This window comes from Alligator mississippiensis, chromosome 9 (assembly GCF_030867095.1).
Source record: "Alligator mississippiensis isolate rAllMis1 chromosome 9, rAllMis1, whole genome shotgun sequence".
Taxonomy (NCBI): Eukaryota; Metazoa; Chordata; order Crocodylia; family Alligatoridae; genus Alligator; species Alligator mississippiensis.
The window spans coordinates 61,568,718-61,591,353 of NC_081832.1; the positions used below are offsets into that span (position 1 = coordinate 61,568,718).

The 22,636-nt window shown below is 48.3% G+C and overlaps 1 protein-coding gene across 4 annotated transcripts in view; it reads left to right on the top strand.

Moving 5' to 3' along the window:
- Positions 1-22,636, top strand: part of SH3PXD2B (SH3 and PX domains 2B) — a 123,720-nt gene that overhangs the window by 94,711 nt on the left and 6,373 nt on the right. The window contains exons 6-13 of one of the 4 annotated variants that reach the window (XM_014597550.3): positions 922-947; positions 1,631-1,666; positions 11,810-11,941; positions 13,577-13,681; positions 16,538-16,655; positions 19,052-19,278; positions 19,717-19,766; positions 20,835-20,960. In XM_014597550.3, coding sequence (XP_014453036.1) covers positions 922-947; positions 1,631-1,666; positions 11,810-11,941; positions 13,577-13,681; positions 16,538-16,655; positions 19,052-19,278; positions 19,717-19,766; positions 20,835-20,960 — 820 coding nt within the window. The remainder of the gene's footprint in view (positions 1-921; positions 948-1,630; positions 1,667-11,809; positions 11,942-13,576; positions 13,682-16,537; positions 16,656-19,051; positions 19,279-19,716; positions 19,767-20,834; positions 20,961-22,636) is intronic. The other 3 variants (XM_014597551.3, XM_014597552.3, XM_019478454.2) reach the window with 3 other exon arrangements.

A 22,636-nucleotide genomic window follows, 5' to 3' on the forward strand; every position in this document is an offset into this window, starting at 1 on the left:
TACTTGCAGCTGTGGCTGGCCAGTTTACTGGGAACAGCCTTCCATGGCACCCTGTTTTTTCCATTATATTCTTTTATTTTAAATGCAGAAATGCCCCAGAACCTATTCTGTTGAGAGAGAGGCTGTGTAAGGGCCCAAGGCTGCTGAACCCCAAGTTTCTTAGCAGAGTTAAAGGGCTAGAAGGGGGTAGAAAGGCCAGTGGATGCATGGTTACCATCTGCTCCTGACTCCCAAGCTGTCAGCCCCTTCCTTGAACTCCAGGACAAAACTCAGGGCTACCCCACAGCCCTCAAATCCTCCTTCATCCCTGCTGAGAGCAGTACATCCCCTTGTGCACAATTCCACCCTCCCAGGTTGCTACCTAAACACGTCTTCTGGTTTGGGGTTCAAAAATCTGATTCTCTCTCAGTCCACTTCTGCCTTCTCCCTTCTCTGTGAGAAACTCTCAATGTCCTGAGGGAATTCACAGTTTCCCTCTCCGCCTGTCTTCACAACAGCGTCCATTTTGTTACAAAAGCCTTTGTCTCTGTTTTAAAAGCCTGCAGTTGTTGCTGACATGCTAGTTCGCACAAGATGCCTTGATCACAGCAGCTCTAGTTCTCAGGCTTGTTTCTTCAGATTTACAGGGCTGGCAGTTCCAAGCAAGGCAGGCAGGGAGGGCGAGAGGAGGACCCACTGACGCTAGCACTTTCCCGCATAAAATGAAAACTTGAAAGTGGGAGGACTGGCATGTGGGGAAGGCTGATCATGTCTGATCCCCTGTGGGAAAAGCAACTTGCATAAGGTCTCATACTGAGTTAGTTGCAGAGCCATGAATAGAAATTAAGGCCTTGTCCCAAGGGCCGAGGCAGATCTGCTGTGCCAAACACAGATGGCTCAGTTTATTCCCTTCCTCTGATGATTTTGCCTTTTCTGTTTCAGGGAACCCATTGGAAAGAAGAAGTCTGGTAAGGACGTTTTATTCCTTCTCTCTAATTTCAGGGAGAGGGAGGGAAGAGCTTACATTACCAGCTTGGGTACTACTGTTGAGCAGTTGTAGCACTGAGAGCGGGTGGGCAGCGGTTGCTAGACATCTTCAGAGTTCCTTCCAGAGTCACAGAAGTGGAGTGAGCACATTTTGCTTGGATCTTTCCTTTCCTGAGATCCCTAATTTCATTGCTGCTTCAGTCTAGGGAGAGAGCAGGGCCGGGTATCAGTATGAACAGGAGGATGCTTTCCCAACTGCTCGTCCACACGTTTCATTGTGAACTACTTGGAACCCCAGTTTTAGGCTTTTCTGTGGGTGCTTCATCAGTCATGCCTCCAAAGGTACAGTGGGCTTTCCAAAGACAACTATATCTCCCCTGCTCTCCAGGGGAATACTGCAGGGTGGAGAGGAGGGGGAGATTCTCTGGTGGCCTTACAATAGCAGAGCAGCTCTCTTCTGCTTCCCTTGGCAGCCCCTGGCCTTAGGATATGCCAGGGTGATTTTGGTGGAGGGAAGGGGAGTGGCAGGAGTGCGTTGTTCTCCAACTATGCTGGACTACAGGAATACTGATTAATCTAACCCTTCCTACCAGCTCCTTCATCTCCACATTTGTTTCCCTCCTCCCTCACTCTCTCTTTCTCCATCGTTTTGTTCCTCCATTAGGGTTTATCCAGAGAACGGCTTCTTACCTTCAGAGAGGTAGTAACAGCTGCTCACCACTTGGGCCTTGCTCTTGCTTTGCCTTCCTGCTGGGTGGCATCCACTGTTCCTGTGTGGGGAAATCAGGGTCCCTTGCAAGAGGCTATCACACACCCTGGGGCTCTGTTTCTTGGCTGGCAGATATGGGGAGGGGCTGAAGAGAGAAGGTGCACTGGACTTTGTGACTATCCTCTCGGGGGACATATAGCTGATACTGGAGTGCCAGCCTGAATTGGTAGCCTACCTACTAGTTCTGAGGACCTCAGTATGGAGTGTGCAGGTTGGAAGGCATGCCCTGCATGTCGCAGGCAAAGGATGAAGAGGAGCCTGTCTAGGGCTGCAAATGTGTGACTACAAATGCCATTCAGTCCCTGCTCCTAGTGAATTGGCCTGGGATTGTGCAATATTGGGTGAGTTATCAGAGCTTCCTGATAAATTGTCCCCCTCCCCATCCCCCAACTTTGGACAGAGTTCTGTGCCAATGTGATATGTCCCTCATGGGAACAGAGGTAGAAACCACTTGCCTACGGGAGCATTTTAAGGGTTTGCTTGGAGTTCCTGGAAATTTGGCAAGGGGAATCTTCAATTTGTGGTTGCAAGGGGGTGGCTACCTTACAAATTTTGGATTGCGGGGGTTATATAGAAGGACAGTAGGCCATCCAAAGGGAAGATGTAAATATTAGCTGAACATTCCCCTTAGAATAGGTTGGAGTTTTTGGATTGAGAGCTGGGACCTCAGTATCAGAGAGAATGGTTTTCAGGTGAAGAGGAAGGGTACAAGAAAGACACCGAAAGACCGAGTCCCCTTTTATTCAGAGCCTAAGGAGAACAGAAAATACTGCTCCCACATGAGACTTGATAGCCTCTCTCTCTCTTACACCGGGTACCCACCATTGATTCTGGGCTTTGGGGCTTTTATCTATCATTCCTTTAGTCTTGTTTTCTGCATACTGGTTGCATTTGTAGCTTGTTGTACTTTATGAAAAGTTTCCTAGCCTCCATTTAATGGGATCAGATTCATGGAGGAGTATTAAAAATTCCCTACTCAAAAATTGCCTGACCAAGCCATGGCAAACAGAACCTTGGCCCCTGGTAAAACAGGATTTGCTCTCCTTGTGGACAAGTAATGTCTGGGCATTATTTTGGTTTATTCTCTAGCATAAAATTAGGTTCATAATCAAGCTCTGCGGTGATGGGGTTTCTTTTGGCTTTGACTTCTGCAAGGTGTGTGTCTCAAAATGGTACCCAGCCTTGTGAGTTATGCAACAACTTATTATCAACTGCAGATGCTGTTCACAACTCCTTAGATGATTCTCCACACCAAATCAATGGGATGTGAGCAGACTCCATGAGGAATGGGGGTGGGGAAGTATAATAAGGCTGTGGCCTTGGTTCAGATGATTCTTTGAATGGCATGTTGGTGTGGATGAAGACTAATAGCTTGGGGACTCATGGAAGGCATTGCTGTTCTTCTCGCCTTCTTGCTCTTTCTTGAAGGAACTAAGGTAAAAAAAAATTTCAGTTCTCCAATACTCCTTTTTTCAGAACAAAATGAGAGCAGCTGGGAGCCAAGTCAGTAAGTCAGGTACTCTTGTGTAGTTTGGGATCAAAACAGCTTTATTTTTCTTGCACCCAGCCCACTCAGACTGGGCAGGAAAAAATGGGAATATCTGATGTATATGGGACAGAGGAGGAGAAGGTTGTCTATTTAATAATAATAATTCCTCAAGGGCAAAGTCAGAGCACCATGATAGAGTCTTTGCTTGCAAGAACTGCAGTCTTTTTAGCTTGGTAAATTAGGAGCTTTGCTTCTCTTTCTGTCTGGTGATTCTGTGGTCCCATCAGTAGGGCATTTGTATAAGCAAGGCCTGTAGGCTGCAAGGAATGAGTATAGGGCCATTGACAACCCCTTAAATGCTACTTGCTGTGTTCTGGGGTGGCTCTTGAGTGCCTCCTGAATCACATCATAACTCAGGGGAAGGATGCAGGAATGAGGCTGTATTTCCACCCTTTTTGGAAAGCCAAATTGCTTCTGACAATGTAGGGAATAAGCGGGGAAAGAGTTTTCTGTAAAATCACTTCAGGGTCTGTTGAAGCTTTACAACAGTCTGTTCAGGAACCACGCTTGTTGTCTTAAGTCTTTTGGCAGGGGATGGGTGCTCCCCTTGCCTCTGTTATCATTACTTGGAACCATCTTTTGTACCTCCTCTCCTGCTGCTTATGGTGCTGATCCTGACTCCAGGGTGGAGGGAGGATGGACACACGAAATGTTCTTTTAATGCAAATTGTCCTTAAGGAAGTTACAACTGCTAACGCACTGTAAGAGGTTTAGCAGGTTTCCCAAGGAACTGTTATTTTATTTCTCCAATGATGGTCAAGAGGTGCCAGTTACCCTTGAAAAAAACTAAAAAGCGCAGCCATCCCAGAGCCCTGGACAGGAACAGTGCATGCTAGATGATTAGAAACTGGATTGTCAGGCATAGAAATAGATGTTGCAAGGTTAAATGCCAGCGGTGGAGTTCCAAATCAGCCTGGACCCAGCTTGGTGAAGAAACTTAATTTTGGTCTAACAACAGGGATTTTTCAAAAAGGCCCAGTGGAGGGAGTTGTTCTAGTAGTCGCATCAAACATTGGTGAGTGTTGGGGACTGAGCTTAGCCCCCACTGGTAATTGGTTTTGCTGTTGTTATAACCATAATGCCTAGGAGGTCACAGCACAAATAACCTGTGACTTGCAGGACATCAGGATAGATTCCAGCAGAGACATCAGGGGGGATGGGGAAGGCTCTTGGCAAGTAGCAAGACTCTGAAGTCTGATCTGGCCACTTATTCTTTCACATTAAAATAATTTTTACAAATCCCCAAGGCTGTTTCAAATGTTTTGTTTCTAGTTTTTGTTTTTTCCTTTAAATTCCAATAGAAAATACATGTAAGCAGATAAACCCTCCCCATTGCACTACAGTACTCTTCCAGTGTCTGAGAACCAGCAAATAAAATTGCCATTTAACAGGTTTTATGTGTAATACACAAATGATTACACTTCTCTAATGGATTTTTAAAGCAGATATTAATATAGATAAAGACAGTTAGTGGTTAGTTTTATTTTTCACTAATTCTGATCCTGGCCACATCTCTTGCATTGTATTGTACATGGATGTGTTATAGTAGTGTAGCAGGACTGGGCCCCAGGGGTGGCCATAGCACCCCCTAGTAGTTGCACAGCTCCTGCACCCACTCTAGTTCCTGGGGTCTCTTTCCTTCCTTCTTTCCTGCCACACCTTGTAATCAGTTAAATTGGTGGAAAAGTAATCTGGCCTGAAATCCTGGGGTGAGCCCTTGTCCTGGAGCAGGGATGGGCAGTTATTTTGGGTGGAGGGCCGCTTACTGAGGTTTGGCAAGCCATTGAGGGCCACATGACAGGCAGTCAGGGGCAGATAAATATTAATTTTCTAAATTTTAGGGGCCCCATGGACCAGATAGAATGGCCTGGCAGGCTGCATCCAGCCTGTGGGCCACATTTTGCCCACCCCTGTCCTGGAGCGAGTCCCTCCTGAACTTCACAGGTCTCAAGCTTGCCCCCACTGCCACCCCACCTGGCCCATCTGTGCTCCAGCACAATAATCACTTTAAAGGCAAATTCCATGCCTCCGACCTCCCCTACAGCCATGCCCAAGCCTTGCAGGTGTTACTAATCATCCATCAGTGGGTGCTGAGCCATTTAATCTTGGCCTTCCTGTCCATATCAAACTCTGCCCCTCTTAGCTCAGACCTCTATTCCTTCAAGCCATCAGCAGGGATCCTGGTTTTCTCTGATTAAAAATTGCAAATTCTCTGGTTAAAAACCCAAAATCCGTGATAAAAATTAAAGGCCCCCCACAGCCCCTGCCAGTGCTGCTGGTGCCCACAGTCCCCCTCACAGTCTCAACAGCCCTCCTGATGCCCCTCACAACGGCCCCCCCAGACCAGACCCACTGACACTAACACCCACCCCAGCAGGTAAAGTGCGTGTGGGGGAAGGGGCAGGGCAGGGTGGGAGAGGGGGAAGGTGCTGGGGGTGTCGATCAAGAAGGGGGGAGTGCACCCCTGTGCCCACTCCCAGGAGCAGGGCCAAAGGGTGAGGGCAGGGGTGCCACTCTGTGGGTCACACACATGCCGGCCGGCCTGACAGGAGGTTCACAAATGGAGGCCGCCACCGCAACTCTGCCACTGCGCCCTGTGCTACCATCCCATGGCCACCTGAATGGCTTTGTGGGCAAGTGGAGCAGGGCATGGCAGCAGCAGTGCAGTGGCAACCACTGTGTGCGGGCCACATATGTGCCCTCCAGCCGGGGGGGTGAAACAGAGGGCTTGCATGCAGTGTTATGCCCCGCAACTGACTGCACGGCTCCACAGCAGTGTGGGGTGGTGGCGGCTGCATGCAGGGTGGGGGGGCTTTGTGGGCAAGTGCTATCACCGTGGAGCCATGCCCTTTGCCCCTGGATCCTAGAGGTAAGTAGGGCTTGGAGGCTGTGGGGCAGGGCTGAGGAAGATGGTTGGGGGCAGAGGGAGTGGGGGGTGCTGCCAGCCCCAGGCAGCACATCGCAGCTGGGAGCAGGGCCAGGGGGTGAGGGCAGGGGTGCCCCGCTGCAGGGGGCTTTGTGGGCAAGTGATACGGGGGGGCAGTGTGGTGGTACCCGCCATGTGCAGGCTACACACATGCCGCCCGGCCGCCTGCCCGGGGGAGGGGGACGGGGAGAGGGAGGCTGGCATGTGGCCCCCCCATCCCTCACCACAGCTGCAGAGCCGGCCACGGAGCTGTGCTCCGGCCGCATGCCACCCTCCCTGTCCCCTTCCCCGAGGCAGCCAGCTAGGCGGCATGTGTGTGGCCTGCATACAGCAGGCACCACCACACTGCGCCCCACATGACTTGCCCGCAAAGCCCCCTGCAGAAGGGCACCTCTGCCCTCACCCCCTGGCCCTGCTCCCAGCTGCGATGTGCCGCCTGGGGCCAGCAGCATGTCCTGCTCCCTCAGCCCCCAACCATCTTCCCCAGCCCTGCCTCAAGCCCCACTTACCTCCATGCTCCAGGGGCAAAGGGCGAGTGTGAGCCTGAGCCCGGTCTTGGCTGCCTCAGAGGCTCAGGCCCTGCCCTCCCCCCTGACCCTGCTTCCTCCCCCCTGCCCCCTCTTCCTCCCCCCCTTCCTCCCCCTTCGGCCAGGGCTGGGGGTGTCCCGCCCTTTTTGCAAATTGGCTCTTGCAGGCTGGAGCTGTGCCAGCCTGCAAGAGCTCTTTGCAAAAGCGGAGAATCCACAGATTTCTCTGCTAAGAAGAGAAATACTCGTTTTCTCTGATAAAAACCAGGAATCCGTGGTTTTCTCCATTTTTCTGTGGGAAACGGAAAGCCCAGATCCCTGGTGATCAGTAAAGCTAACTGCACTTTATCATGCATTAGCAGGCGCATGACAAACGGGTCCAAGGAGATGATACTTCCCCCCTATGCGGTATTGGTCAGGCCGCAGATGGAGTACTGCGTCCGGTTTTAGGTGCTGCACTTCAAGTGGGATGTGGACCCCCTCGAGAGGGTTCAGAGGAGGGTCACTTGTATGGTTGGGGGCCTGCAGGCAAAACCCTACAAGGACAATTTGAGGGCCCTTGATTTCTTCAGCCTCCGCAAGAGGGGGCTGAGAGTTGATTTTGTGGCTGCCTACAAATTCATCAGGGGAGGACAGCAAGGAATAGGAGGCGCTCTATTTACAAGAGCACCCCTTGAAGTAACTAGGAACAATGGCCACAAAATGACGCCGAACAGATTCAAGTTAGACATCAGGAAGAACTTCTTTACAGTAAGGGTTGCCAAAATCTGGAATGGGCTCCCAAGGGAGGTGGTGCTCTCCCCTGCCTTGGGGGGTCTTTAAGAGGAGGCTAGATGTACACCTGGCTGGGGTTGTCTGACCCCAGTGCTCTTTCCTGCCCAGGGCAGGGGGTTGGACTTGATGATCTGCTAAGGTCCCTTCCAACCCAGACATCTATGAATCTATGAAAACAGCATTTTCTCTCTCTCGTTTCACCTCTGCCTCCCTAGGGGAAACAAAAAATGTCAAATCTCCATGAGAGATGCTGTTCTTGGTTGACACTTCAGCCTCCTGAATGGAAATGGGTAGGTAATCCCTGTGGCAGGCCTCTTATTGTGAGGTTTCCATGGCATGTCAGAGTAGTTTGGGTAAGTGCTCAAGCTTTTAGCTGAGCTTTTGAGGTTGGTCTGTTAGTCTTACCAAAAACGGTGCCATAGCCTGTTCCCAAAGTGGATTTACTCCACTGGGTTGGTGACTGGGCCACATGTACATTCAGGGACCCTAAAGTAGGTGAAAGCAATGTCCTACAAACAGGAGTTTCTGCTTGGTACAGTTGAGAGACACTCCATTATGACTCATTCTTTTGGCTTATCTTTAGGCTTCTGGGCTATGAGCCTGATCCAGAGATTTTGCTGCCCTTTGGATCAGGTCTGGCTGACCCAGCAAGAGCCACCTGTCTGAGCTGCATGTGTGTGGCAGTAAATCTGCCGAATGCTGTTCATGGAGCATCCTGGAAATCTCAGTGTTCTGTGATACAGTTCTCCTGTGAGCCAAATACCTTCTATGCATCTCAACATATTTCTCCCTTACTTTAGATGATACCACCACAGCACCATTATTTTGAACCATGAATAGGATGCTTTATTGTTAACTCAACCTTGTAGTTTTGTGGTTAGGATAATTACACCAAGAGAAGGAGCTCCTGGAATTAACTCCCACGTCTTCCTCCTGGCACTGTTTACTGCTTTCTATTGCTGATTTAATAGTTATGTTGGAGGATCTAGAATTGCCTCATGATACTTCAAATAGTCCTATTGTAACAGGTGTAATTATATTTGGGGAAGCTGGAAAGACAGCTCTTCTCCATTCCTGTAGCCATTGCATACTTTCTCACTAGCTAAATAAATCCTCTGTTCATTCTAAGCTAGACCCTTACAAAGGTGCAGTTGGGGCAGGGGAGGTGATGGGGTCCAGAGCTCAACATGCTCTGTTCACTGGGGGGGGGGGGGGGGGGGTGATGAATTATTTTTAACTTTCTCTAGTGACCACCTCCCTTTTTTGGTTCAGTGGAAGCTCTAATTAGTGGTAACTGAACTTCTGCTCTGCCCTGCTCACCTGGAGCACTGTGGAGAGCTGGTTTTAGCATGACACATGGAAAATTGCCTTTTGTTCCTTCAAATAAGGCTACCCTAAAATACATTTTTATTTAAACTTATACTACAGCAGTTGCTTCGGACACTGAGGCCCTGGCACAGAAGAATTTTTTGCCTGGAGACCAGAGCATCCCAGATATTTGGGAGGGTAAAGATCTGTTAGATCTAGTTTACCTTCATCCTTCCCCCTTCCTTTGGCCACCAGGGTTGTTTCCTACATGTGTTCTCCCCATAGGGTACCCTCCAGGCCTCTCAAGTAATGGGACTGTTCTCATTTCCCTGGAGAGATTATTCCTCTACCTGATGTCACAGGTAGGAAACTTTCTCTGTCATCCAGCCTGAATTTTACCTTGTTGCGCTTTAGCCCTGTTCTTCTAATTAAGATTTACACTTCCTACATGATTCCTTTTCTCTAGTAGGTGTTTGCAGCCTTCTGAGATTTAGAAATGAACATCTTATCCAGGTCAGAGACACTTTATTGAAGTAGCAAGAGGGCTGGGGCAGATGGGTTCATGCCTCTGGAAGGCTTTGGCCTGAGGCTTGAGAACAAGTGCTGGTGCATATACAAAGCCCCAGCAGGCTCATCCTAAATCTCGGGCAAGTTCTGCGCAGCACTCCAGCTGCAGTAATTAACACTTTTCCATTTCCAGAGCATGTGATAAACATTATTTAATCCTCACCACACCCCAGAGAGCTGGGAGGGATCATTGTCCTTATTTTACAGAATGGTGAAGCTGAGCCAGGGAGAGGTGAAATGATGTGCCTGAGGCTGCAAAGGGTCAGGTACTTCAGCCAAGAATGTGAGAGTTTCCAGCTCCTGTTTTTTTCAGCCCTCTTAACCCCCGTGTTTCGCTCCTTATAATAAACAACGTGCAGGCAAACAGCTGAGCTGCTGGGGTGGGAGGGTAGATTTGCTGGAATGTCATTAATGCACAAGATAAACATATGCTTTGGAAACAGAGCTTTAAGTAAATGGTTTGCATTAAACCTTGGTCCCTCGGAAGGAGAACGACACTGGTAACAAATACTAGGCGAAGGGAGTGGATCCAGAGCACTTTAATAAATGAAAAACTGCTAAAAATCGATCGAACCTGCTGTCCCTTACAATTCCAGTTACAATCCCCCCCTCCTCCCCTTTCCTAGATGGGTTCCAGGCACATCTGCTCAGCTTGGTTTGCATTGCCACCTAGAGGCCAAGACTATTCTGAGCAAGAGCAAAACTTTTTTTTGTGCTGGCTTTGTGGGGCAGCAGGGGGAAGCAGGATGTTTTGGTTTGAATTCTTCTTGGGTGTCTCAGGATCTGGTTCTGTGGCTGCTAGACCCCCTCTTGCTTTAGTCAGCATTTTGCTTTCTGCTTATTGTGTCCATATTTGTCCTGTTTGCAGCAGGGCAGGAAGTTGTTTTGGAGCATGAGGGAGCAGGCATGTGTTAAACTGCAAGGTCAGCTGAATTCTCAGGGTATTTTTGATCCCTGGATTTCTCAAGCTGCATCCTCTGGAAGTGCCAGCTCAGAGCCTTGCAGCCCTCAGGAGGTGTACCTCCATGTAGTCACAGTCAAGGGCCAGGAAAGATGACAGCAGAGACCCAATATCTGCTGCAGGCAGCAGGTTATGTTGTCTAATCATGTGCAGGGTGTGCGTAGGCAGGCAGGCCTTGTGCTCTTTAGACAGACAAATTTCTTGACTGAGTTTTCCCTGTCTGCTGCAGAGAGGTGATATGTGCTGAGGCTCAGATCATTGTGAGCACCACAGCACTTTACAGGCACACAGGACGATGAGGTCTCTGTCCTTAGGTGCTCATGGCATCTAGAAAGCTTTCCAGGAGTAGATCTGATGCCTGGCATGGAGGGCTGACTGGGTATGGTTGTAAAGGAGAAACTCTTAAAAGCATGGCAGGTCCAGGGGGAAGCAGCTGCCAAGGACCTGCATGGGATGAGCAAGGCAAGGCAAGAGAAGGGAGCATTTTCCCTTTGTTTTTCTTTGTCAGTGAACTGCTTTCCTTGCACTGTCCATGTGTATTTGTGTGTGTATGTGTATATGGACTGTCAGGGAGTTGAAAGACTATATTATTCAACCACTGTAGATGGTAAATGGTCTATACCACCCATCCACACACACAAACACAAAACATTTTTATGTCAGATCTAATGTAGGCAGAGGTAGCTGTGAGGAGACCTAAGCAGACAGTGATCTTGAAGAGGGATCTGGAGTGTCAATAGTAAGAGGCAGACCCTGCAATACAGTCAGTCAACCATGCCACAGTAGGAGGTCCCATTTTTGTCCAATGGGTGCTCATCAAGCTGCAGTGATTGGGCCCCTGGGCCAAGACTTTAAAAAATGGCCTATGAGTTTGGAAGCCCATTTTGAGAGAGGCCTTACTTTCTGAGGGCACTTTTGAAAGTTGGGCTGTTTAGGGATACGTCCGAGCTTTCAGGTGTTCAGAACCAGGCAGGCTGTTGCATCAGAACAGCCTCGGTTGGGGAATTTGGGCATTTCTGTCTGGAACCATAGAAATGGCGGCAGTGAGAAGATAACCAGATGTTACATATCCTTGTCATCTTAAGCTTTACTGTACTTCAGAGTAGTTTGAACTAAGGTTCACCTGCTTCTCAGTTCACAGGAGCCCATGTTCCAGTTCATCCATCTGTGATGATGCTAATAGTTTGCTTCAGTAGTGGTGGCAATGCTTATGTAGCTCCAGGGCACAGATGGGTAGCAAGTGAAGAGACCTCACCTGGCTGCACTGATCTCACCTGGCTGCTCATTTTTTCCTCCTCTTCACTCTCACCATGTTTCTGACTCACCTCTTTCACAACTGGGTCCAAAGGGCATCTGGCTCATGTAGCTTTCTGCAGGCTGGCAGTAGCCAGAGAGCAGCAGCTCAGTGGTCTGGCCTGGTGGTGATGGGGTGCATGGATTGTGTCTTGTTCCCCATGTTCAGGTGGTGACTTTGCATCTGTAGATCTGGTCCTGGAGCAATATGTGGTGGTTGCAGATTACCAGAAACAGGAGAGCTCCGAGATCAGCCTGTGCGTGGGCCAGATGGTGGATATCATTGAGAAAAATGAATCAGGTGAGGAGAACCTAGCTGTCTGTGGACCCAAACACATGATCTGACAGAGCTTTTGTATTCCCCCCATCACTAGTGAGCAGAATGCCTGACGATCTCCTACTGTCATCGTGAGTGAACAGCCTTGAGGTCCCCTGGGCTGTGTCCTCATCCTGAAGGCAGTTGGCTGGCCTGTGTGAAAACAGCTGGGGGTTTCAGGCATGCTTATGGGCAGGACCAAAATTTTGGCCCCTAAGTAAAGAGTTTGGTTTTCAAATGTGCTGGGCACTGGGGAGGTTCAGCTGGAGTTGTGCTTGCTCAGCATTTCTGAGAATCACCCCACTTTCTGAGAAACCTAAAGGTGGATTTAAGAGCCTAACTTTTTAGGGTCCTGCTTTTTAAAATCTTGGTTCATGTGGGTCATGACAAGAGCCAGCCCACAACTGGTATCATGTTCACGGCCTCAGCTGGGTATAAAAAAGAGTGAACCCCAAGAGAGTAACAAAAGATAGGGGAGCCCTGCTGAAATGAATAGAACCACTTACTTGCACAAAGTTTAAGATGTCTGTAAGTACTTTGAAGGAATTGTGCCGAGTAATTTAAACCCAGCTACTGGGATTTGTTTAAAAGATTCTTTATTTATTGTGTGCCTTCTTTCCTAACAAAGGCTCAGGGCAGCTTACAGTAGAAATTGTATTTAAAACAATCTTATAATAGCCTTTGCCTTGGGTTTTAATATTAAGGTAACTCAAACCCAAGAAGATTAATTGTGCTAGTGTCTACTTGTGGACAACTAAAATGTATAACTGACCTTGTAGCCAATGACTGGGAGAGCAGTGTCAACCAAAAAATCAGTAGGAAACAATTTAAATTTCAATCCTACTTTTCTGTTAACAAAATTGTACCTACACAGCTCAGTGCCTTTTTCCTTCAAGTTAATTCATCTTATTAAGTGATTCACCAGTTAAGCTTTATGATACTAAAGTTTAGTCTCTAGCTGATTCTCTCAACAAAGAGCTTTTGGTTGGCTCATTGTGATTGGTCATACAGGGTCACACAGCATCATTTATGATCTCTAATTGACTTGTTAGGTTTCCAGTAGAAAAAAAATCCTGTTTCAGCTCTGAATTTACTTTCCAGAAATAGTCTTTAAAATTCAATGTTTCCACAAATGTGCAGAGGGCAAAAACACAGCTAGAGCCAGTGCAGCACTTATTGATTTGCAGACAGTTCATTCATATCTACTAATTAGACAGGCCTTGCTGACCAAACTGAGGGAAGTGCAGAGAGCAGCAGATAATATAAAAAAGAAAAGTAAATGAGGTGTTAAAGTTCATTCACTTCTTAGAATCTTTGCTGCTTTTAGTGACACCAGGGAGAGAACTGGTCTTTTAAGACCCTGACTGGTTTCCCTTTTAAATTGTAAATGCCATTAAAACAGTTGCTGTCTCCCACATTCCCCTTTTGGGCAGCTATTTGTTATCTTGCTGTGAAGTCAGTTTGGCATTGACCCACTTTCCTGCATCCGAGACTTTCGTGTACAGAGCGAGGCAGAGATGTGGTAAACCTGACTGGGGGGAATAGAGCTCTCAGCTGGTGGCTGAGTGTGTGTTTTCCAAATGAATGTCCCCAGATAAAGTGTCTGTTGCTTGTTTTCAGGCTGGTGGTTTGTGAGCACATCTGATGAGCAAGGCTGGGTCCCAGCTACATGCCTGGAAGCTCAGGATGGAGTCCAGGATGAATTCTCTATGCAGCCTGAAGAAGGTAAGAGACCAGTTTGAAAAGAGCTAACTCAGCCAGTCTGCCCGTCCACATGGAGCACCTTGTATCACTTACCTTTCACACTTTGCAGGATGGAGTCCAGGGAGGGACACACAGGTGATCTTGGATCAGGTCATTTAGCAAGACCTTAACCTCCCTGTCATCCCAGCATTGGTTGGCGTGCACTGCAGCTAGTTGTTCTAATGCTTTAGCCACCAGTAGAGCAGACAAATACTCGGATTCATTGGGTGGTCTTGTCCCTCCTCCCCCAAAGGGGCTGAGGGGCCACCTCCACAAAACACGCAGTTTTTCAGCTTAGAGGAACCCTGTTCTGTAGTGGTGGCAGGAACAGCAAGACATTTGCCCTTGCCCCACTTCATTTCACATGAAGTTATAGCCATCCCATTAGCATCCTGTGAGGCAGGCAGGAGCAAGAAGCCTGGAGCCACATGGTCAGGTTAACATGGGCACAGACTTTATTTATGATAGTACCCTCCATGTTTTGTTGAATCCTGCATACCACACAGCCTACACCCATCTAGGAACCGGGTGACCAAGAACACTATGCCTAAATGAGCATCCTAATTAGCTCTGCCATGCAGCCTGAGGAAGGGAGGGCTTGGTGGGGAGGATCTGAAGTCCAGGTGAGTATAAACTGTCAAATCCCTGCCTTCTTACAGAATCATCTGTGGTCAGGTCTTATTGTTGCCTCCTTATATCCTCTTTTGTCCCTCTCCTGCTTCCCCAACACGCTTCTCCCAGTCCCATGGAGATACTGGTCTCTGCCAAGGCATGTTGGCCGCCGTCGGACTCTTGGGGATTTGTACACCAGTGGATGGGGTCAAGGTCAATGCTGCAGAGACTTCTGCTGCCTTTGTTCTGTGCTTGGAGCCTCTCTGTCTGCATGTGCTGCAGCCTGTGGTATTTGCATGCCTTGCATGTGAACTTTTTGCTAGCCTTGTGCACTCCAAGGTGTGTGTGTGTGTGTGTACACGTGGATGCATGCATTGTTGCCCCGGCTGGCTGCAATGGCAGAGTGCTCATCTCTGTGACCCTTCCGTCTGCTAGCTCCTCCATTTAGCTCTGGGCCTGGAAGCTGATGCTTCTATTCCTTGGACTCTCGCAGATATGAAAACTACTCACAACTGTAGCATTTAGTTGGGTTGGAACTTGTGCACTTGGCTGCAAAACTTGTTCTTGGCACTTCAGCTGGGGTTGAGAAGTGAAAGTCAGCTTGGAGCTACTGGGTGTGACAGTACATGTCCTGGTCTCAACTCGTGGCATGGAGTGCTTGGAGAGTCACATGGAAGAGAAACTTCCAACTCTCCAGTGGTCAGTTCTCCTCCAGTAATACGGAGTAAAGAAGCTCCGGGGCAGGGCGATATAACGCTTAATATCTCTGGATGTGGCCAAGACTGATTTTTCTCTGCATCTTCCTCCAGCAGTGACTGAGCACAAGCTGTGAGCCGTTGGCATAAGTTTGCTTTTCTAAAGAAGAGGACCAGGGTGGGGGAGGGAATGAATAGAGAGGATCTTACAGTTCTGTTTGCAAGTGGCTCTGGCTAGAAGATTGCTTCTTTCCTTTTGAGAGGGGCTTCCATTTCCGTGTCCCCTCATTCCTTCCAGTGATTAGGATGCCAGCATGGGAAATCTGTTCCTGCCTCTGCTACAGCCTCATTCGTCTAAGACCTTGGACAAGTGGGCCCTTGCTCAGCTATTTCCTTGTATTGAATGGGGTGATTGGTACAAACCTGCCTTTGTAAGGTGATTTGAATCCATGCATGATAATGTGTTTTTATTATGTGTATAAATTATCATGATGGTTTTCCCCACTACCTGAACTGTGGAGAGTTCTAGTCACCGGTGTTACAAGGGGGTAAATGCAAACTGGAACAGGTGCAGAGGAGGACTTCTGAGTTGATCAGGGGAATGGAGAGCTTGTCTTACAAGAGGAGACTTTGAAGAGCTTGGCTTGATTAGCTGAGTACAATGAAGGCTGAGAAGGGATAGAAACACTAGTCCAGGATGAACACCACAAAAGGAAGAACATAATTTAAGATAAGGGACATGGTTGACACAGAAACAAATGGGATTCAGTTGGTCATGAATAAGGATAGGCTGGAAATTAGAATAAGATTTCTAGCCATTAGAGCAGTAAGGTTCTGGATCAGCCCTCCCATGGGATAAAAAGGCTAATACATTTTGACATGAAGCTTGATCACTTGTTATAAATGGGTATGCATGACATGATTTGCTGAGATAGCAGGGGATTGGACCTGTTGACCTAGGAATGCCCTACTAGTTCTGCAAAATATGGTTAGACCCACACCATGGTACAGCATGACTGGGTGAACACAAGAGGTAGGAGGATTAAATGACACCCACCCATCTTCAGGCTGGCATTAGATGAGCTGGAAGAGAATTGGGTTTCTGAAAGGGGTTGTGCCCATTCCAGCTTGTCTAGAAGTGGCTGTAATAGAAGGATTTGAGGCAGTGGGGGGGTGCATATTCTTGGGGCTTTGGAAATGACAGAGAACACAGTTATGAAGGACAGGAAGGGAACCATTTAGAGGGCTACTTCAACTTTGCCTGGCCTAGCTTGACCACACACACTGTATGGCCCTGCACATTGTGTTGGTGAACTGGTGTGCAGTAGCTGAGAACAAATCTAGTGGCATTTTGAAATGCATTTTACAGGCCATTCTGTCTCAAATGGTTGCATCTGTGTGTGTGCGTGTGTGTGTAACATATATAAAAACAGGAGCTGCACTTTCCATAGCGTGGGTATGTAGTTGCTGTTTAATGTGTTGGTTTTTTTCCCAGATGGTCCATTTTTAAACTGTGCTTTCTGTTCAACAGAAGAGAAATACACAGTCATTTACCCATACACTGCTAGAGACCAGGATGAAATGAACCTAGACAGAGGGGCCGTGGTGGAGGTGATCCAGAAAAACCTGGAGGGTTGGTGGAAAATAAGGTACTTTTTGCCTTTCTGCTGCTCCTCTGTGCTGTTGGCAGTGTTTGCGCAAAGCAGAGACCAGAATTGGAACCATATTGAGCACAATCGTTTTTGAGAGGGCTTTCCTTCATCTTCTACAGCAGCATTCTGAAGTTTGGATAGGTGTGTTAGGTTCAACCTACACATTACACTTAAAGTGTGATTAGCCAGTTAATCATGACTCAAGTGGTCACACGGCCACTTCTTCAATCAGTTCATGGTGTGATAAAAAGAGGAATAAGCTAGAAAGTTATTCCACAAAATATGTGTAATTACTTTATAGCTGCTTCCTATCCTGCCATTAATTGAACATGTGGCCAGGGGCCTTTATGGCTGGGACCCCCCTCAGTAGATCACAGCTCCCAGCTGGGGCAGGGCGTTCATGCACACCTCTGAGCCTGGAAGTTCCCAGCTGAGCCTGGTTACTGGCCCCTGAGGCTGGGAGACTCATCAGCTGACAAGACTCCCAGCCACAGGAGCAACCCACACAGATTGCAGCTGATGATCCATGTGGCTGGGAGCCCAGATCAGGTAATGGGGCTCCCTGCTGTGGGATCACATGGTGTGCCTCTGTGACTGGGAGCCCCATCAGCTGGGAGGGCTCCTAGCCGCAGGAGCTTGTACCAACAATAAGGCACAGTGGGATCTATTGCACAATCCACAAAATCACGCTTCCTGTCATGCATGTGTGGCATGGCAGAAGATGCAGTTGTGTGGATCGCACTTTAGATTCTGTCATGCCTTTATCTGCATGTGTAGAGGGGCCCTTAGGGATAGATCTAGGTGCATTGTTTTGTGACAAATAATTTATCTCCCAAAAATGCGATTTCAAGGTGAGTGAAACTATTTACAAATTTAGGTCAATTTTGGCAAACGCATCCTGCTTTAAAAAAAAAACCAGGTAAAGAATCAGGAATGTCAAAATGTTTTATTTATGTATTTTCAAGTGAGACTAAGTTTAGCTAATATTTTTAAATAAAATTCCCCAAAATATCATTTCAGGGAAAAGTGAACATTTTATCTGATACAAAAAATTAGTTTCCTTGGTGCATTTGCATTTCTAGTAGGAAAACCAAAACCTTTTTTTTTTTTAAACTCGTTGGCCTGAAACTCGATTGTTTTGTTTTGGTTTTTCATTTGATTCAGCCACTGAACCAAATCACAGTCTCCCTTCCAAAATGGCATAGGTCTGTTGAAGTCCAAAGTGCATAGTTAAAACACAGTTCAGCCTCATCAGGGGTGAGCCATGTTTTCCTTGTGTCTAATGTTACTCCCTTTTCCATTGTGATGAAAAATAACTGCATGCTGGTGACAGTCCATCGTGTGAACATCACCTAGGCAGGCTGGGTCATCAGACTGTGTTACAAAGCTTCTGTTGGGATGTGTTGCCATCTGGCCAGACCTGCAATGTTTCATGCACTTCACAAGCCAGAAAACTCTGAGTATCTTGGGCTGAGGCTTGTTTAGTCTTGGACAGTGCATTAGCGAAGGGCGTGAACAGAGCAGGGTGGGTGTCATGCCTTGATTTTCTTAACCTTGCACTGAACCTGTGGTATTGGCAGCAGCCAGGCCAGAAAAAAAGGCCATTGACTTTTTAAACCGAGAGAAGCTGCCATAAAATACCTGAGCCAATTACAAGCAGAGCAGCTGGTGCCATTTGAACCCAATGACTTCACCCCCACACAGCAGAAAGTGTTTTCCTGACATTGGCATGAGACCCTCTTATATGGCAGAGGCACTGTGTGGATGTGGTTTTTCAATCAGAGCGCGAGGTTGGGTTCTCTATTAAACTTTGTGTGAATTTTTAGAGCAGGAAAGAAGCCAGCCTGACAGCTGAGCAGCTGAATGCCTGTTTTCCATCCAAGGGGCAGGTACAGAATGGGCAGCAGCGGCTGTTCACTTTTCCCCTACGCTATCCTGGCAGCATGTTTCAGTCCCAGCCCCATTCCATTTCTGAGGGTGAGAGAGGAGATAAGAGCACATAGCCCACTTGGTCCAGGGCTTCTGGGTTGAGGATTGACACCAGGGAGTGAAGTTGGTCCTTACTGGAGCTGTCTGCAATATGGGCATCATGTCCCTGGAAAACGGACTGAAAGCAAATAAGGGCATTTCACACAGGCACCCACCCAGTCTGAGGGCAGTGGGCCTTGATCAGCAGTGGGCCTTCTGTGTTCTGGCAAGAAGGAGAAGGCTTCATGGTTCCCTCAGGCTCCCTGACTCCCCCACTTCCCCATCCAAGTGTGTTGAGTTGCTCCTCTAGTTCAGTATGGTTAGCACAGACCAGTCAGAGCTTAAGGTAGTGGGAAAAGTGCCACCATCAGAGTATTTGGCAGGCAACAGCATGACACAATGGGCTGCTGTTCTTCTTGTTACAGGTATCAGGGTCAAGAGGGCTGGGCCCCTGCATCATACCTGAAGAAGGGAAGTGGGGAGATGTTTACACAAAAACTGGGTTCAGGCTCTTCCACCCACTCCTCAGCTCTGGATCTGGATGGCATTTCCCGCCAGCAGAACTCAGCAGGCCGAGAGAAGGATGGCCCCAACAACCAGAGAGATGTGAGATTTGATGGTCGCTTGCAACCAAATGCTGACATCCGACGCAGTAAGTGGCCAGTGGAAAAATGCCAAATATTGAGTGTTTGGGACCACATAGATGTGGCTGGGGGGCTCTGGGTCATACCTGCAAGTTAGTCCCTGGAACAGGGTGTGAATACTGATTTGTTCAGGGGAAAGGCAAGTTCATTAACATGCAGCCCAGCCTCCCCTCCCCCAACATGAAGAGACCTTCTTGTGCCCCCCAGCTTAGCTTGCCCTAAGGGGTAGGGTGAGCTGGGAAGATGCTAGGTTCCCATAGTTACCCAGCAGACCAGACACCTCTCTGGGTTATATTGCTTTAGGGGAAGTGATGAGCTGGAAGAGAAGGATGATTAGCAGAGTCTAGATGTGGAGGTTGTTGCTGTTTCCCTGTGTTATATGCCCTGTTATATGCCTTGATAATGCAGTTTGAACCTTAATGCTCTATGCCATTCTTTCTCTACAGAGTCTCCGAAGATGAGGCAGAGACCCCCTCCTCGCCGAGATCTTACTATAGTAAGCATCCAGCTGCACCTGGGCTTCCAGCATGCCATCGCTGCCATCTCTACAATGGCTGCTGGAGCCACCCATGCCTCCTTGGTTCTGGATAAAGTAAACAAAGTGTTTGTGGCAGACGGAATGGGAAAAGGGTGTCAGAGTAGCTCTGGTGCCCACAGGTCCTTGCCTGGGAGCTGCCCATGCGTGGCAGCTCTCTGGTGTGCAGAGGACCGAGTGCATGGCAAGGCTTCCCTTCTGCCACAACAGTCACCTGGTTGCATTTGATTTTCAAGCAAATCCTAGTGGATTTTTAAGCTTAGGGCAGGTCGGTCCAGTTGGTTCCCTCAGGTCTGCCTGCAGCCCACAAGGTATTAACTTGCAGCCTACAGATTCTTGCCCAGCCATGCCCAGCCCTGTGGCTCCTGCTGTTGTGACAGCAGTGACTGGAGTCCCTGTAGCAGGACAGCACAGCACAGCAGGAGGTCCGGTGAGCTTGCTGTCCATGAGGCAGTGTCAGTGGGAGGACTCAGACAGGGCTTGTGCTGCTGTCTCAACAACAGTGTGAAGGGCTCTGCCTGTGCAATGGTGGCAGAAGGCGGGGTGTCTCATGTGGTGGCAGTGGGGGGGTGGCTCATGTGGCAGAGATGGAGGGGGCTTTACCTGCACAGTGACGGTGGCTGTGGAGGTGAAGCTCACACTGCTTGTGTAGCAGAGAGATAAGGCTCATACTACTTGTGCAGTAGCAGTAAGGGAGCTCACATGTTGGGGGCCCCTGGGATCCCATGCGGCCCTATGACATTCAGTCCTCCACCACTCTGAAATTGGACAATCCTGGGTTAGGGGATGATTGGATATAAACAAAATCTTTTGCCTGTTCCATTTTCCTAGGCTAGTGGTTCTGCAGAATATGCTGTTGAAAGGAATCTGGGTGGTTTTGCATTCAGCCTGAAAATCGGTTTAGCGGCTGCTTCATTATGGATATTACTGAGCACTCAGCTGGCCGGCATCGCTCTGAATAGCCAGGCAATATGAGCCATTTATACAAGTGTAACAAATAAGTTGGCTGACTGTTTTTTATTACAACAGCCCCGTGGTTTGAACCTACCTAAACCTCCTGTCCCTCCCCAAGTGGAAGAGGAATATTACACCATTGCTGACTTCCAGACCACCATCCCTGATGGCATCAGCTTCCAGGCAGGAATGAAAGTGGAGGTAAAACTGCTTTGTCATCCTTGACTCCTTGCATTTCCTCCACCACATCACCCACTCAGCTCAGTGCGAGTGGGTCTGAGGCCACCTTCTGATTTGCCTTCATTGAATTTTTCCATGGCTGGTTCCAGTCACCATAGCTTTCATATTATATGACTCCCAACTCCTGTTGGCCTTGGGGTTGGTAGACATGGAGTCCATTCCCAAGCAGGGATGTGCTTTGAACAGAGGTGGGGTAGGCTGAATCCTGGTAGGAATTAATATATACCTATCTGTGAGGGCCTATGGTTGACTCTAAACCAGTATAAGTGTCAGTTACCACGAAGGCACCAGGAAGCTCCATTACAGAGAAGAAGTCCTGCACATGCTCATGAACCTTTGGAGTCTCTGACCCCGAGATTCTCTATTGGCCTTCTGTTCTGATCTATGCTTAGTTTTGACAATACAACTGTGTCACCTTGGAGCTTCCAAATGCTATTCCCCACCCCCAAATGCCACAGCTATGCTGGCAGAAGCTCTCTGTTACCAGCAAGAAAACACTTATGCCCATGTACTTCATTTACTTCAGGGAAGTTGTCTAAGCTGCCCTGTTAAAAGCACACAATGCTGGTTTAAGCAAGCTGTGCCTAGCTATACCAGCAAACCCTTTCCAGTGCAGACAGGGCCACAGTCTTAACTATGAACACCTTTCAACTCCCTGGTAGGTGTCCTAGCTGAATGGCCCAGCAGTGACACCCTGTGGCCAGTTGCAAATGCTTCTTCTACTCTAGTCTTAAAAGGACCCAGAGTGTCTTTGTCTGTTGCTTCCAGTCTGAAGTGTGATGCTGAACCCAGCAGATTGTCCCCTATATAATAGGCATGCCTAAGATTTTATTTTGTTTCCCTTTGAAAACTACTGCCAGTTTAGTGCACATGAAAGTGAGGATGTTAGAAAAGTCTGAGTCACCAAGGCCAGAATCAGCCAGGGGTAGGTGTAGTGAGTAGCTTCCAATGCTATGGTATCCTGACCTGCAGCATGCTGTGTTGCACCACTCCAGGGTTTCTCCCCACTCAGCTCAGTCCTAATCCACAGTGCTTTTTGCCATTCCATGTTTACTTTTTTGAATGACACTCATCCCTGGTGTGCAGGACCCCTGCTCTTACCATGTCTATTCTGCCCAATTGTGCAGTGTGTGTTGTTGATGTGGCCCAACATCGATTAGTAACAAACCACCACACTTCCTGTGTAATCATATCAGGCTTTGATACTGAGCTTGCAGAGGGTCAGCAGAGTGACCTGGAGCACTGAACTCAGACATGAGGGTGCCTGTAGATGTGCAGGGAAGCTGCTTCGATGCAGTGCAATTAATCGAGTCTGCTGGAGAGTGCTAATTATCGTGCCTCCAGCAGCCTCCATTGTCTCTTGTATCAGCGTCAAATGAGCTTTGGTTAAAGTACCCCCGCTGCCATTTTGAAATGAGGGGGTGCTGATACATGAGACACTGCCAGCGCTTTAATTAGAGCAGCTCTTGGAGTGACTCTAATTCAAGTGCACTGACCCTCACCCCAGAGTGCATGTAAAAATGCCCTGGGAGACCTGGGGTCTATATCTGGCCTGCTGCATGGCCTTGGCCAAGTCTGTTCCCCTCCTGATGCCTTGGTTTCCTCATCTGAAAAATGGGGATTCCCTAGAAAGGCAG